Source organism: Parasteatoda tepidariorum, chromosome 10 (assembly GCF_982258835.1).
Source record: "Parasteatoda tepidariorum strain Cologne lab strain chromosome 10, Ptep-v5.0, whole genome shotgun sequence".
Lineage (NCBI taxonomy): Eukaryota > Metazoa > Arthropoda > Arachnida > Araneae > Theridiidae > Parasteatoda > Parasteatoda tepidariorum.
In genome coordinates this window covers 29,604,770-29,622,525 of record NC_141764.1, presented here as the reverse complement: position 1 = coordinate 29,622,525, position 17,756 = coordinate 29,604,770, and the positions used below count along the sequence as shown (strand labels likewise).

Here is a 17,756-nt window from a genome sequence, read left to right as displayed (position 1 = left end):
AATTTAACTTGAATGTAACTTTAAACCCACTATTTAAAAAATTAAAGTACTAAAATATATAAAAAATAAGATTTATTCTAATTTCCTCATTATTATTGTTTTTAATTACACTCCAAAGCCTGATAAATACCCGGTAGAAAAAGAAATATCCTAACATTTTTGATGGATGACATTATAATTTTTTAGCTATTTTTAATGCAAATTATTTGTTTCCCAAAAGCAGTGTTTATAGAAATTTGATAGATGGGCTGAGATTTTGTGAATGATTAATATCCTATGAGGGGGCGTAAAATTTCCAAAACAAAAGACAATTACTAACAAAAACAATGTAGCCTTTTTTTTACGAAGTCTTTACAAAGATACACTTCTTTTATATAACATGCTAAACGCTAAGAGCAGAGAGCAAATACCTTTTGTTCACAACTTAAAAATGCTGTGCTACCTTGCTTTTACCCTTATTATATTCGTCTTTATCCTTATTTTTTTTTAAAATGTCTTTATGGTTGGTTTTCCGGAGCTTAAAGTCTTTTTTAAGAGTTTTTACAACACAGATTTTTTGTCGTTTATTTAAAAGAAAGGAATAGATTTAAGTTTGTTTTTAAACATTATTTAAAGAGCTCCAAGGATTTTTTTAGGTTTCATTAACTCGGAGCATTATTGTTAAATAGGCGAGTTTCTACCAGAAAGAATATTTTTTTAGTGTTCTAAAAAACATGACGTACGAAGAAAAAGATGCAAAAAAATCTCTTTAACGAGCATTTTGTTCTAACATTTCCAAAAAAAAAAAAAGGAAGTAAGAAACGTTTAGAAAAATTTTAAAAATGCAGACTTAAGAGACTTTCTTTGGAAAAAATATTTTGACGGAATACTTCTTAGTATAACAATATGAGTAGGAACTTAAACAAGAAAACTTCAAAAGAGATTATTTAAATGCAAGTTCAGTCAATATTGCGATATTATTGCAGAAATAATTAGAGCATTATTTAGACGTAAAGAACACTCATATGAATAAGGCTAAATTAAATAAAATTGTTGCTGATATAACTGATAATAATAATTAAATAAGCATTAAAACCCTTAAATAAATAAACAAAAGTATGCTTTTGAATAACTCTTATAATGTTTCTTTTAATTAAACATAAAATATTAACTCTTAATAGGTCTAAAGCACTTATTTACGAAATTTTTCAGACGTTTCAAACTTATTTCTTGTGTTGATTATGTTTTCAAATAGTTTGATTTAATATTTTTTTAATTAACTGTTTTCAAGTAGAAAAATATACATTAAAATGCGAAAATACGAAAATTTAAAATTAAAATATTTGCCAATTAAATTTATGCGTCTTAAAATAAAAATAAGTCTAAAAAAGTAGCAGCAGGGCTTTTTTAATTTATAAAATTTTTCTCCCATAGAAAACGTTAATTTTATCTTAATGGCATTAAAAGATCTCAATGAAATTAAAAGTTTTGAAATTTTTTCTCAATGGAATTGAATGAAATAAATACTGTACCTAAATCCGAAGTATGAATCAAGATGTAAATTGAGTTAAATTGTGAAATTCATATACCCATTTCTTGGTATTTGGAATTCACAATATTTTTAGATAAATCATATTCTTTTTTAAGAGCAACAAATCACAGGCTGGCCCATTTACATAGCATTTCAAAAACTTACTAAACAAAACAGTTTGGAGCCACCATTCAATCTATAAATATAATCAAAATCTGATATTATGATATAATGAAGATAAGAAATCGAAAATATTATCATTTGAAATCGAAAATCTTTTATTTATTTTAATGACTTTCTGCTATGAATCGATCAATATTAACTTGATTTATAATAGAGCTTGAGTCAATAAAGAAATCAAAATTTATGTTTTGTTTAATTTGTTGTGTTAAATATTTATGGCAGTTCAACTTCATTTCGGATGTTAACATTTAGCAACTAATTAAATTGAATTTAAATGATTGCGGACAAGGTTCCTGCTTTTCAAATCCGAATTGAAACTCTTAAATGGAAAAGGGTTTTTGCATAAATCAAAGATGGGGAAAAATATGTTCCTTTTACATTCGATACTCAAGTTAACGAAATCAAAAGATATTGTTGTTTCTTTGAAAATGCTGTTAATTCTAAAAAAAATTACAAAGGGTATTTGCGTTACAAAATACCACTTTAAAATGTCGCGATAAGCTTGAAGAAGTTTATTATGATTATTAGCTTTTTGATGATTGCAAGCTGAATATAAAAAATTCACTGAATCAAAAGATTTTGCTGATTAAGCAATCAAAAATATTGAGAAATGTTTAGATTCTATTAATGATATATTGAAGTTAGATGAAATCGGAAAAGAGAATTCCACTTATATTAATATTAATTTGCCAAAATTTTATATCCCTTCTTTTTTCGGAAATTTTGATGCGTTGTGGAGTTTAAAATATTTTTTTTTAATCTATAGTTATTCAAATAAATCTTTAACTGGTATTCAAAACTTGCAATATTTACAAAGTTCAGTTACGGGTAATGCATCGAGATTATTTAAGGGATTTGCTATAAATAGTGATTACTATAGAAATATATGGAAAATACTTTTAAATAGATACGAAAATAAAAATGAGTTAGCATTTTCACACTGTAAAAAATTGTAACACATGAAAAATTCTGGTGGAAATGTGGAAATTTTGTCTAATGTCACGCGGTGATAAAAAGTTTGTCGCCCAATTAAAATTTTTGGACAACCCGTTAAAAAAAATTATACTTTTGCTTTTCTTACAAACAATTTTTGATTCAGAAACTAATGTAAGCAATGTAAGAAGCTAAAGTAGTACATAGCCGTTAACGTCGATATATTAATATACGAGGGTTGTAAATTAAATAGTGGCCACTTAACCTTGAAACTCACAGAAGGGCGGGCATGTGCAAATAGGATATGGGAACGGTGAAGTAAACCTGTTGTCGATGTGTAGAGTGCAAAAAACAGTCGATCTGCTTAGAAGGATAGTTGTTGTGTGGCGTTAACGTGAGGAGTTTCGTTTCCATCGCTCTAAAGCACGTTTTCAAAAGGCTTAATGACGAAAAAGACGAGATGCCTGAACCCATCGAGCTACTGTCCAATACGGTAAAGCATTTGCCCCACAGGCTTTCGCTAATCCTCGATAGCATTCTGTTGCACTTTTGCCACGGGCAACCTCGATTTTAAATGACGACCGCTGATCACCTTTTGAAAACATGCTTTAGAGCGATGAAAACAAAACTCCTCTCCTTAACGCCACGCAACAACTACCCTGCTAAGCAGATCGACTCTTTTTTGCGCTCTACACATCGACAGCAGGTTCACTTCTCCGTTCCCATGACCTATTTACACATGCCCGCCCTTCTGTGAGTTTCAAGGTTAAGTTGCCACTATTTAATTTACAACCCTCGTACAATGCTATTTTTTTTTTCTTTTTTGAATGGAATAAAAAAAAGTAGAAGAAGTGTATTTAAATTGATGAATAGTAGTTTCTTCCTGAAATTTAAACTTTTGCTTACCTCTTTTCCAAGAAATTTTATCAAATGGAAATCCACCAAACGGGCAGTTAACTGTAAAAACTGAACTTGCTAGTGCTGTCAGATTACTCAAGGGTCTTATGAACAAGGGCCCAAATACGTTCAATCTTTTGGAATGCTTCACACTTCCAGCTTCATTGAAAGCTTCACAATGATACAATCCCCCATCCGCTACATCCACGGAAGTGAAGTTCAAGTAACTGACCACATCGCCGTTGCCACTCAAATAAGTACTCACGAGAATTCCTGGACGAGTGGACACTTGCCAAATCCCGTCTAAGAACCATCTCATTTGAGGTGCTGGATTGCCGGAAGCAATGCAAAGTAATGACACATAACTTCCTGGTCTAAGAATTTTTTCCGGGAATGTCAACTTGAATTTCGGAACCTGATCTACAAAATAAAAATAAAAAATTATTAAAAATATTTAAACTTTTTCAAACTCTAAATTAAAATATGTAGAGAAACAAGGAAAAAATTACGGAATAATAAAAAAAGAAAAGAAGAAAATAATTAAGAAAATATAATATAAAATTCCGAGAAAAAATATATAATCTCTTCATCAGCTGACGCGATTATATCCTCAGAAAGGAGTGCATTCTAATAATGGGTAAAATTTGGTTTTCTTTTGACAATGGATTCAATTTTTTTTTTATAAAAATTGGTATGAAATAATTTTTAATTAAATAAATTTCCATTAATTAATTTTATAAATAAATATAAATTATTAAACTATTTCTCAAATTTTAGCGTTCCAGTGTTATAATTGATAGTGCATGGTTCAGCCAATAGCAACATGGCCTTTGCTGGTTCTCTACGTTGCTGTCATTGACCACGTGACCATTACCCTTGAAGAAATCACTTCCTTATTCAACGGCGCTCGAGAGTCGAGAAAGGAAAATTTCCAGCAAAATTTTAAAAATCCTTAAAATTATTTCTACACTATATAGCAGTTATAAGAAACCACGTGTTGCGTTAGGTGATTCTTACTCCCACCTCCCATAAATTTAACGGAGGTCATTTTATAAACTAGACGTGTAATCGGGATTGCGATTTGAACTGATTTTTTTCCAAATAATGGCCAAATCTGGCAGAAAAATTATTTAAATAGAGTTTAGTTTTCCAAGTAGTTTCACACTTTTCAAGTAAATCACATATTTTTAGTTAGTTTTGGTTATTTATAATCAAATTACAACTAGTCATAAAATGGTTTTAAGAAAAAATGTGACTAGATCTTTGGTACTTGTTTTATTTAAAAAAGTTATACACCCTTTGAAAAGCATAGTTAAGTTTGTTAATTGTTTAGACTTGAAACATTACCATTTATATAACATTGTTTCTTATGTTCATTAAAAAAGATTTGGCTACACTGTCAGAAAAATATAATTTAAACTAAGCTTTTTTTAAGTCTTTGTTAAGTGAAAAGGTTCATACTCAATGAGTAAAATATTTTTTTAAAATTATTTAACTGTTTAGTTCAAAATAAAGACTTTCATATAGTAGTTGTGAGAAGTCTAAGTCTTATCCTTCGAATGGAACACATATTTTCAATTTTTTTATTGTTAAAAAGTATATTATAGACCTTAAGAAAATACTTTTTCTGTTTTAAATAAAATACAAATTGTTATGCTGTATTTAATTGCTTTGTTGTATAAATATGTTGGAGAAAGTAATTGAAATCACGCTTAGAAAAATATCTAATGAAAATCATGAAAAATGCTATTCAAATCTAAACACTCTAGATTATTTTTTAATTTAAAAAAATAAGCCGAAATTTAATTAATTTTGATACGTTTACTGATATCAACATTTTAATTAGATGATAGGTTTTTCGAAATTAAACACTGTTAAATGAAAGAGGAAGCACGCAATTTGCTTCAAGGTGTTTTGAAAAGAGATTGTGTACTCAAATTCAAAAACTTTCTTCATAATTTCCGAACCACTTTATTAAAAATATTAATTTAAGCTTCAGGCAATATTTTTAGAAAAATATTTTTTTTATCTCTCTTGCTTTATAAAATCACACGATCAAAGTTTGTAAGTTATAAGCCACCATCTTTCCTTTTTAATAAAAAATAACTGGAATACGTTACCTAATAAGGGTTGTTTTTAGTGTATTTTTTTAACACCATCATCAAACAACTTCTAATTTTTTGCACTTTTAACTTCTAGTAGTATACTTTAATGTGTTTTTTTAGGAAAAAATGGCTCAACCTTTAATCATTACAGCGACACTTTGACATCTGGTGCATATTTGCCGCTATAAGCCGAAATAAAGTGTTAAATTGAAAAAAAAACTATGTATTTATTTCAAAATTATTATTTTGCTTCAAAATATTGTTCTGTCTTGCAACGTTATCAGGTGGTGAAAATTTTTAATGATATTAAAGTCCAATGCATTTCCAAACTTCTAACTCTCTATGCATGCGTTTAGAAATTTGTAGTTTTGTTGGGTCGTGAATAGCTATTATTAACCTTTATTAATGACTATGCTATTATTAATGACTATTCTATTATTAACCTTTTTGCCTTGGATCTAAGAAAAGAAATCTTGGTCTGCAGGGGCTCTTTCTATGAGCGGGAGACGGATATAAAAAAGAAAACCACTAATCCTAAAAGCAAGCCAGGTGTTAAAGCAGCCCCGCGAATTTTATGTCCCCTGTGTAATTTTAAACACCAATTGAACTCTTCATATATATATATATATATATATATATATATATATATATATATATATATATATATATATATATATATATATATATATATATATATATATATATATGTGTGTGTGTGTGTATATTCATTTTTAACTACGAGATTGCAAACCTTACTACAAAACTGAAACTCAAATACCATTGCCGTTTATAACAACTAAAGAACCTTGTTTTAGCTTAAACTATTATTAATTAAATGAGGCTAATGTGTTAGTTGCTAAACGTCTGGCATTTGTAAATAAATAACCTTAAACTATTATATCCGTAATTTGTGCTATAATATAATGCAAATTTGTTCTCCTAAACTCAATAAGGTTTTAAGTTTAAAAAAAGAAGCGTTTAATATCAAGTGGTAAAATATAATATACTTAATAGAGTTCAAAGAAATATTGTTTACATGTTAGAATGGTTCAACTTGGCTATTCTAGTTTTACCAACAATGGGCAATGTTAAGATTCAACACAATTCAAAACTTTTAAATATTCAATGTAATTATTTAGCAGTTATATAGCTAAAAACTTTAAACCGTTCACAAAATTATTATTATTAACTGTTTTCTTCATAAAATCATATTTTCTCATATTCTTTAAACATGTAACATGATTTTATGGTCCATAATTCATTATTAATATGTGTTATCCATAATGATTTCCGATTTATTTTATTTTCAAAATATAAACATAATTTTTTTATTTTATTTTCCTTTTGAAAATATGAATATAGTGAACATTTTTTTTCATTTAAAATCTCCTAATCATAGAATTACAAAAAGAAAAAGAAAAAAATATTACATTGCGTTACCAAGATTGAAGAATAAAGATACAAAGATTATCATTAACCGTAATCAGGTTACAATACATAATTGGGAAACTTAAAAAAATGAGGTATATATCAGCTATCATTTCTCGCTATAAATTTTTACACCTCATATTTTCAATATTGTCTTATCTAAATTTGTATTTTTTTTCAATTGATGCTCATTTCAAAAGGACTGTTACATGTTACTTTTTTCGTGTCTAGAATTAGAATTTCACTAAAAATTTTCATTTTTGAAATAAATATGTTAGAATGTCTATGCTACGTAGCTAGAATACTGACTAAACTGGATTTGAGCAAATACACCCTACGAGCTAATCCAATACATCAGAAAAATCGGATGTTGTTCTTAACATAAATGACAATGTGCTTAAAAAATATATTCTGCTACCTTATATTACTTTTTAACGTCATTTTTGTTATTTGTCAACTTAGTTATGGAAATATTTTCAAATCATATTTGCAAGTCATAGATGACGTCATGACATACAAAGTCATACATAATTGATTAATTTGATTAAAGTATTGATATAATTTGACTTTGTTGTATTAATATTATATTACAGAGCACTATTTTTACTGATATAATCGTGTGAGCTGATGATGAAAGGATAAATTTTCAATGTCAAATTTTCTTATTTTTTAACAATACATTTATTTTAAAAGTTTTTTAAAAAATTCAAGTTTTTGTCATTTTTTTAATAACTGTTCTTCTTTTTTTAATTTTTTTTTAAGTTTCTTTCTTGCATCCTTTGAGTTTCTGTCTTATATTATGTGCTCTACGTACTTCAATGAAACTTAATTAAAAACAATTAATATTAATTCCAATTTCTACGCACCTCCAATAATAAGTCTTGAACTAGCTTGCTCTGAAACCTCTTCTCGGCTAACAAAACACTGGTAAATTCCAGAATCAGGTCTTCTTACTTGCCTTATTTGTAATGACGTAGGTGTTGGAAATATGACTCTTTGATTATTTGGCAAGGATTTCATATCCTTTCGCCAAACTACGGCACTGAATGGATGTCCCTGAATCGAACAGTTGAAGTTTGCCGTCTTGCCAACATCTAATATTTGCTCTGGAGGAAATAAACTAACTCGAAGAGGCTCTGAAAAGAAAGTAATCATATAAAAACAATAAATTTAATTAATTTAAGATACTATTCTTTTAAATAAATCGTCTGTGTGAGCTTTAAAAAGTCAATAATATCGAACATTTATATAAGAATAAAACTTGTTGATAGTTAAAATCTATATTTTTAATGCAAAAATTATGCAAAACAATTTGTGAGCAATATGTTGAATGTGATAACAACGGTAGTATATGTACTGACTTCACCAAACTCTGAAAATTTCTTTTCACATATTACAGTTTGGTTTTGTATAAGTTGTGCTATTGCTTGAGAAATATGCTTATATATAACAGCAGCTGTTTTCCTATAAAACTCGAATAATTCGGCAATGAGTTTCGCAAGAAGGTTGACATGAAAAGATTTTTTTCCCTGCTAGGAGCACGCTTCAGTTGAATGAAGAAGAAAAAGAATGGGCCAAAATTCCTGTGGAAGAATCTGCGTGCGATATAAATGTTTCATCATCTTAAACATCAATGCAAGAAAATACAGCTGAAAGTTAAAATATGAGTTTTTTTTTCAATTATTATACAACGCAATTTGTGAACTATTAGTTTTGAGTTTGCAGTTGATACCCACTGATATCATCAAACTCTGGACATTTTCCTTCAATGGTTTCAGTTTGGCTTCAAGAATTTGTGTTATTTCCTGTTTAATACGCTTATATGTAAGACTGTAGCTGTTCCCTGGTGACATTAAGATATTCTTGAGATAAATTTCAATAAAGTTTTGACTAGAAAAATTTTGTTTCCTGCTAAGGAGAATGCTTCAATATTGAAAAGGAAAAGAATCGAATTGGCCATATTCTTGTGGATAAGTTGTTATGTGTTTTCAGCGATTTTTTTGTTATTATAGCTCTTAAGGAATTTCTTAGGATAAGGTCGAAAATAAACTTTGGTATGTACTTTATTTACGTAACACTAGAGCTGCGCAATGGGCTTTTGGCGACTGTTTGGGAAACATCTCTGAGGAGGATCTGAAGACACGCTATCGCAATTTTGATCCTCTATAGAACGGCTCCCCTACTTTGGTAGCCCAACAACCTGCGTGCGCAGTCGAGCCCTTTACGGTAGAGTAGTTTAACGATACCGCGCTTCCTCTGTCCCTGCGCTGGCTGATCAAAGTGGTCAACCACCCGCTTACTGACCGCAACCAATGATGATTGACTTCGGTGTTCTACTGGGAGCCGCGTCTTTACAATTAGTTCATTTCGGGACAAAATCGGCTTGGAAAAAAATTCCCAATTACAATTTTATGAAGAAAATTATATTATGCATAATATGCAATGCAAAATAATGTTTTGGTATAATTAATATAAAATCTTAAGCATATCTAATATGATATAATATAGTTTTGATAAAATTAACCTTTTACTGTCTTACAATATATGATATTGAATACAATAATTTTCTTTTTATTACATTAAGGAAGTCAAATATATAATGGAAATTGAATGAAGTTAAGACATAACTTACTTCTTAGTTTGAAAGAAGAAAAGCTAGAGGTTTTTTAACGAACGATGAAAATTTTCGCTAAGTATTATCCTGCATGCCATAATTTAGATCTTCAGTAACTCTAAATACAAAACTTTTGAAAATTGATAAAATATTAAGCTTTAAGATTTAAAAACTACAGACCGGCAAAAAGATCCTACATAATAAATTACTTAAGAGAGTAGTTTGAGTTAGAAAAGTAGCGTAAGTTTCTTCGATGTGGAATGACGGAGATAATGCCCGGTCTCAAGATAGATGATCTACAATCACCAGACCGAAACCACAAGGAGAGTCATTTAGGAGAAGAAAGTTAAATCTCCTATTTAAGTCTTCAATAGCTAATTCTTTATCTTAAATTGACGAACATCAACTGAGTTAAGGCGTTAAATTCTATTTGGTCCAAAGAAGAATATTTCTCGGAAATGAAATAAAGTGATAATAAATTTTATTGCAATGCTACAGTACTAAAAGCAGTAAACATCTAATAGCAGTATGTGAAAAAGTGCGTAACGCTGCATATCATAGATGCAACAGTTTCTTGTCAAAAAATGTATCAGTTTCTTAAAGAAAAGTGTGTTTATGCATTTTAATGGAAATTCCTCTATTTATATATGATATGAATTTTGATTATTTAATTTGAAACAATGTTTCCTTATAATAATGTTTAAACAACGGATATTAATGCAATTTCGTTTGTTAATTACTTATATAGATTTTGTAATGAAGGATAAATGTACTTATGCAATCATCAATTGGTGAATCTGTATTGCAAAAAGATTTAACACTCTCTAGCAAACTTAGATGGCAGCACAACTTTACTCATCATCATCCGAGTCTCTGGTTAGTAAACTGTAGAATATTTTGTCTTTCACGCTTTATATATGTTCGGTATCTTAATCTCAATTTGAATGTATTATTTTTTTTAATTCTGATAATGTATTTTTACCTTAATTATCTCTGAGTAGAGGAAAAAAAGACTGGTATGGACATTTTTTTACAAATTTATCAACAAAAAAAAACTGTGTTAAATATAATTTTTTACTCGTGAAGTGCGTTTTTTACAGTAACGTTTTATTGCATTTTTACTTAAATCTAAGTTGCGTTTATTTTCTCTAATTTAAATCTAATTGTGATATTTTTCTTTAAAAAACGGTTGTTTTTGTCCACATAAGCCCATACATGGAGCTAGTGCAGCATTTTCTAAAACTTAGTGATTAATAAAAGTAGTTAAATAATACATTTCACTGGTTTCCAAATGTCTGGATTTACACAAAAATGTTAAATAAAAGAACCAGAAAATATGAATAAAAAACAGTTTTTTAATTAACTATTTAATTCATTTAATTATAGCGGAAATGTTCTTTTTTTCATATATTTTTAAATAAGTGCACATAAAAATTAAAATGATCAAAAAAAAAAAAAAAAAACATAAAGTTATTCTGAAAACTACGAAATTATTTACATTTCTTGTCGCTTTGTTGTTTTAGTTTCGTGAGAGATGTATATTTTAGTCTTATTATTTAGTGTCACATGCAAGAATGGATTTTTATTTAGTTTTGCTGCGATGTTTTTAGAATGACTGAAGCTTGGGTAAAAACTCTTTTTCTAAATTAAATTAGTATTGGTAAATAGAAAACTAAAGCAACTCAGACAGTTTCGATCAATATAAAAAAAAATGTAGTAAAAATATGTTTTAGTTTACAAGCTCAAATATCAGATCTTGCGTTCAACATCATAAACAGAAATAAAACAGGAATACAGAATTCCGAGGGCTCACTTCAAAGAATATAAAAATTGGAAAAAAAAGAAAGATAACATAGTTTTATCAGTTGGCGAATGCATACCGAGGAAAACCTTTCCAATAAAAAGTCAATACGGCTACCTAAGAAAAATATAAATTGCAAACATAGCAAAGGAGAAAAAAAGAGTTGCAAACTTTGGGTAGATATGAAAAACGGATAGAGTCGATAAGTTTTTTCCTTCCCCTAACACGAATAGGGAAAAAAAATACCATCGTTCGGCCTACTTATCTACGTTTTATCTCCTTAGGAGAAGAAAGCATTTATGGTCGTTAAATTCATCCAATACTGAACCTCAATGCGAGCATAGACATGTTTTTCAAACCAATTTTTACATTCCAAGCAAAAACATGCAACATGTTTTCAATTTCAGCTCCTATATATTTGTGGTCATAAATTTATATAAAAAGGGAAGGCATTTTTTTTTCCTTCTCTGTAGCCGCCTCTTGTTGAAAGCTATAAGGTATTCCTTTTCTCTCGAAATGAAAATCTGACTCAAGTAGCAATATGGCTACGTCATTTTTTACGTCTGTCTACGGCATTTTGTTTCTTTTATAGATCTTCCAATAACCCGAAAGTCACAAATTTTGTTGGAATTTTATCTTCGTTTGGATTTCTGCCTACTTTTTAGTTCTCTTATTTTTCCTGCAATATTTTGAATAATATGAGTTGATAGATATATTTTTTTCCCCATTTTTGTTGGAAACGGTGCTAACGAAACGTAGTAAAATATCTAATATAAAAGTAACTTTATTTTATGAATTTGAATGTTTATATAAATGCTCAAACTTAATTAATTTTTAAATTTATTAATTTAAAGTTTATCAAATTCATATTTCATCAGAATAATTTTGCGGATTATTTTTCTCAATAGCTATTATTCTTTAATCAATTTCTTAAAACATTTCGAAGGCAAAAAAATTAACTTTACTAGAAGGTAACTTCTAGTAAAGTATAATTTATTAAAGTTAATTATTCTTCTAAATCATTCGCCAATGCTTTCACCAAAGAACAATTTTATTTGCCAAATTTATGATTTTTTCACATTTGTCGAGGTGGCGAATGCTTAGCGTGGGCCCTGTAAGTATTCTAAGCGCTCATCCAGCAGAAAGGAATGTTTATTCGGAGCAAGTAAATGTTTTTTCACTTTAATATTTATCTTTCAGACTGAAAATACATTTTATATATTATCTTTTAACATTATCTTCAAAGTTGTATGAATTTTATAACGTTAGTATATAATTATTGTGATATTTCTTTTTTAAGTTTTCTAATGTCCTATGAAGCAAAAACGCGCATTTTAAAATTTTTTAGCACTATTTTTGTTTTTGTGATATCAAGCATAGTGATTTGAAACGATAGATACTGTCATTTTTTATTGTAAAAAAGAAATTAAATGATTAATATGCGAATACCTTTATATTAAGATGAGCCTCAAAGTTTAACTCAAAGTAAAAATAAATGAATAATTGTTTGGAGAGTATTAGTTTAATTTTTTTATTTATTTAATATTATTTATTTCTTATTTTTTATTATTTAATTTTTTAATTATAATAAAATTATATAATAATATAATAATTATATTATTATATAATTTTATTATTATAATTATAATATTATTATAATTATAATATAAATTAATTATAATAATAATATAATAAATAAAATTAAATAATATATTATATAAATTTTAGACACTTCATAAGAAGTTATAATAAATATTTTTAAATAGGTTATATTCATTTAAGAGACTATGCTTTTCATTTGTCCAACTTTTGTAGAATTTTTTACATCTCGTGAATTGCCGAAATGCCAAAGTTCTGTTTTCCTTTTTTTAATTTTCTTGATAATTAATTTATTCAGCAGTGGGGAGAATATATAATTATCTCATTTTCAAACCAGTTTTAGTAGAGATAAATTATTTTTAATTTGGAAAAAAAAAGTTTTCAATTTGCACAACAAGTTATCCATGCTAAAGATATAAAAATAATATAGCTTAAATCTAATTTTTGATCATGTTATTGAATTTGTAATGTTTTAAGAGTGTAATCAGTGAATATTTTGCACTTGTTTTAAAATTCAAATTCTTTATTAATCAAAAAGCTACTTTTAGAATGAGAGATTATATTTTTGCATCTGACTTTTTGTAGCACTGAAAATTAGTTGCAGATTCTCTAAAGAAAAGTTAAGCCTAACGAAGATAAAACAAAATTCGCTAAAATTAAATCGAAATTTTGATAATTGTTTTTAGATGATTTCAATTTTTATCATTATAAACCTTTCTCTATTATATTTTCAGGGAATAAACTTAAATTTTGCAAACTTTTTCAATTATCTCTTGTATAGAAAATGACATAAAATATATAATTTTTTTCAATTTTAAGAAGATTCAATTCTTTATACTCCTCTGCTTATGGAAACTAAGACTTCTTTCTTTATCTTTCCTAAAGTGATTTTTTTTCTTTTCAAAAAGGTCTTGTTTCAGTCTTGTTTAATTTTTCAGCATTGATTTATTTTGAAAAATCACTTTAATTCAGAAATCTTAATTAACAACATTACTCAGTGATTGTTTTTGACTTTTGTGAAGTGGAATAAGGTTCTGATATAAATTGACAACATGCAGTTGAATGTTTTTTTTCGCAATTTAAAACTCCAAGAATATGTACTATGACGTGATCAATTTTTATGAGTGTTAAATATTTCTGAATTTCGTCAATTGAAAACTTTCAGACAAGATTTAACTCAATTCTCCTGTTTTTATAAAATGGAATGTTTATATAATATCTCTCCTTACTGAATCTCTCTTTCACTGAAATTAGATAACATTTCTCAGCGAAAATTCTTTTTAGGTTATTTTGGGCTTTTTTGGACAAAAAACAAACAACGACAGCTTAGTAATAAGTCATGGTTTACGAGTAAACTTTAATGCCTATGTAACCAAAATCCTTAAAATTAAACTTATAATCATCACCTACTAAAATCTTCAATTGTTATTCAGTTTATGAAAATAAATAAATCTGTTTATGTATGTTAGAACGAAAACTTAATAAAAATTTATTACCTTCAATTATTAATTCGGCTTCCACTTTGTCTTGCCCAACACTATTGCTTACTTCACAAATATACGTCCCTCCATCTGCAGACACAACTTTATGGAACACCAAAACTCCTCCCTCTTGTCGAACTGTTGAGCCAAGTTCTGGAACTGATCTGAGTTCTCCTGCCACTTTATGCCATCTGTATGTTGGTATGGGATGACCTTGTGCCAAACAGGAGAGAGTAGCTTTTTGGCCAACGGGGACTGATACTCGGCTGGAACGAGTTATAATCCTCGGTGGTTGGTTGTGATGGGGCTCTATTGCGAAAAAAAGAATTAAATTTTATATAGAGACTCTATAGAAAATATATCATATGATATTCTTAAAAAAATAACTTAATAAATTATGATTTCCATCAAACATATAAAGCTAATTTTCTTAACCCATTTCTAATTTTTTTTTGTGCATTCACATTGCCAGTGATATCTTTCAGTAAGGAAGAAGAGATCAAAATTTCTTTGTTTGTCACCAACATAAAATTAACAAGTGCTTTAACTAATACATATTTGGTTCCATAGGTTTGGTACCCGAAACTATTGGGATAAAATATAAACCTAATCACAATGTAGCTTTTCTTTATCAGACATTTTGTAAAAAATGAAAAATTCCGTTTGTCGTTTAATTATTAATAAAAATAGTTGTTTCTAGCTAAAGAAATTTAGTAATGTGGGGAAGGAGTTATCGATAATGTTGCCCTTCATCTATCTATAGGTACTCTGAAATATAAACGAGTTGGAAAGCTGGAAATGTTCTGTATCTCAGTATTCGGCGCGAAGCACTGCTAACTGATTCATCGAAACTGGAAAGTCCTAAGTTGATTAGGCATAAATTTCAAGAAGAAATATATGTAAAAGTTCACCACAGCCTAAAGCTGTGGAAGTCATATGAGAGGAATACTTGTAGGCAGTGGAACACTAGTAAACGAGTTAACATGTCTTATATACTAGTGAACTGGAATTTAATAACTGAAGTGGTAGACACGCTACATAACTCCTCCACCAGAATTTTATTTGCGATAGAATTCGATGAACGAATACCATACCACTTAGTTGATTCATTGTTGCTTTCGCGAGAAGTCGGGAGACTTGTATTGAGGTCACCGGATTTTGAATACTGTACTTCAAAGCTGTATAAAGATCTCGATTGTGTGCGTGGTCACTCCTGCGTTGCTATTAGCACTCGAGTGTGGACAGGTTTCGTTGTGTGTGATCAATACTGAGAAGCAACAGCGCGAAGAAAACAATGTCGGAAATAACAAGCCAACTGCTCAATGTAGGCCATCCAACGAAGTAGGCGTGTTTTAGTAGAAGTGGGAGTTACTGATGAGGTAGGCGTTGTCAGATGATATCCGATGGTCACCAATAAGGGGTAGGTATTTATCAACAATGTCAAACAGTCACCCCAGAGACTCTGTATACAAACTGCTTTTACTTTTTAATTTTACAGTAATTTCACGAAGAATGGGATATGGGTCTTCTGCGCGGCCCAGGTGCCCAGCTTTTGTTAAATAAAGTAAGAAAGTAAACAATGTCAATCCTTATGTATGAAAAGGAGCTCCGAGATAGAGACTAGTTAACATATGTTACATGCCGGTGAATTGGTCTTTAACAATTGTAGTGGTTGACACACTACCAGTAACAGAATAAAAAATAAATCCATAATGAAATTTTACAATTTTTAATTTACTATTTTAATTGTATATGTTGACTGGATGGAGTATGACAAAAAAAGTATAATAAAAGTGAGTATACTTTCAATAATAGTACAACTTTTTAAAAATTTAAATACAAATTTCAGTTTTCAGGATGTTTAGAAGAAAATATTGCATATTAAGGTAATATCATTATATTCCTTTCTAATGAAGAAATAACGTTTTCAGTTTCAAGCCCTTATAAGTATGATCAATAAATATTACCGACAAACGCATTTAAATTAGGGATCAAGATTTATTGAGTATTGAGTATAGTTAAGTGCGGCGAGCTCTCTGCTTATCGCTTATAGCTCTGCGTTTCAATAGGTAAGGCTTAATTTAGGTTGGGACTGGGTGATCAAGATTTATTTTCCAGTAAACTATAATTTTAATTTTTTTATTAATTTCATACTGATGACGACCAAAGTAATTTGCATTTACAAGTGAGAAAACTGGATTAAACTAGTATAGTAGCCTTAGATCAAACCAAGTTGTTCTCTTATCAATAAGAATTCAACAACGACAACAATGAAAATAATTTTGTGACATTACTTATATAGATAATTTCTTTTATGCTGATAGGATTAGATATTAAATCATATTATATTTCGAGTATTTTTATTGTGATTTGATTAATGATAACTATTTTTTCATATATTTATCTATGCAAGGCATTTCTTTCCTTTTTAAGAAAATCTGCAATAACTTACCAGTCACAATGACTTTTGCATAAGTCATGCTGACTTTTTTCTCTCTTGTTACAATATTTTCCGCATGACATCGGAACGTGTATACGCTATCATGTTCTGTAGTATCACGAATGTACAAATCACCATTTTGTAACATTCCATACTTCCCTGTAATGAAATTATAATTATTATGTGATGGCAGAATAAAGCAAATATATGTAACAAATACGTATAATATGTTTACATTTCTAAAATATGTTTATATACTACTCTACAATAATGGAAGAGACACTTTCAATTTTTGACATTTTTTTAAATTCCTCAAGAAATACTTAAAGGATTATTTTGCAACTTTGGAGGAGTTTAGTTCAAGCGATGTTTCTTACTTGACAATAAAGCTTTAATTGGTTTGAAAGACTTACAATAAATTGCGGAAGTAAACAAGTATTTTTGAACACCCTATCCCAGAAAAACAAGCAAAAAACTTCTAAGATGCATCGATTACGTTTGTTCTTATTTTTAGTAACTGTAAGTTTCGTAAACCTAGAGTATTTATGGAGATAAATATTTATGGAGATATGGATATTTTTATTAAAAAATTAATTGTTTTGTCTTACGTTTTTGTACTATAACTTTATAAATATTCAATGGAATTGAACAAAATTTTTTGAAAATTTAATATTAATTACAAAATTGTTGGTTTAAAATTTAAAAAACAAATTTTGAAACTGCATAAGATATGATTATTTAAGTTAGTTATTTTATACTGTGCAT

General features: G+C 28.5%; 1 protein-coding gene across 1 annotated transcript in view; it reads right to left on the bottom strand.

The window, feature by feature from the left end:
• The window catches only part of LOC107448733 (cell adhesion molecule Dscam1), a 90,251-nt gene that overhangs the window by 34,524 nt on the left and 37,971 nt on the right, over positions 1–17,756 (bottom strand). Inside the window, exons 4-7 of the mRNA XM_087154057.1 lie at positions 17,004–17,150; positions 14,567–14,860; positions 7,923–8,192; positions 3,533–3,943 (exon numbers count right to left, since the gene is read on the bottom strand). Of these exons, the coding sequence (XP_087010183.1) occupies positions 3,533–3,943; positions 7,923–8,192; positions 14,567–14,860; positions 17,004–17,150 (1,122 nt within the window). The remainder of the gene's footprint in view (positions 1–3,532; positions 3,944–7,922; positions 8,193–14,566; positions 14,861–17,003; positions 17,151–17,756) is intronic.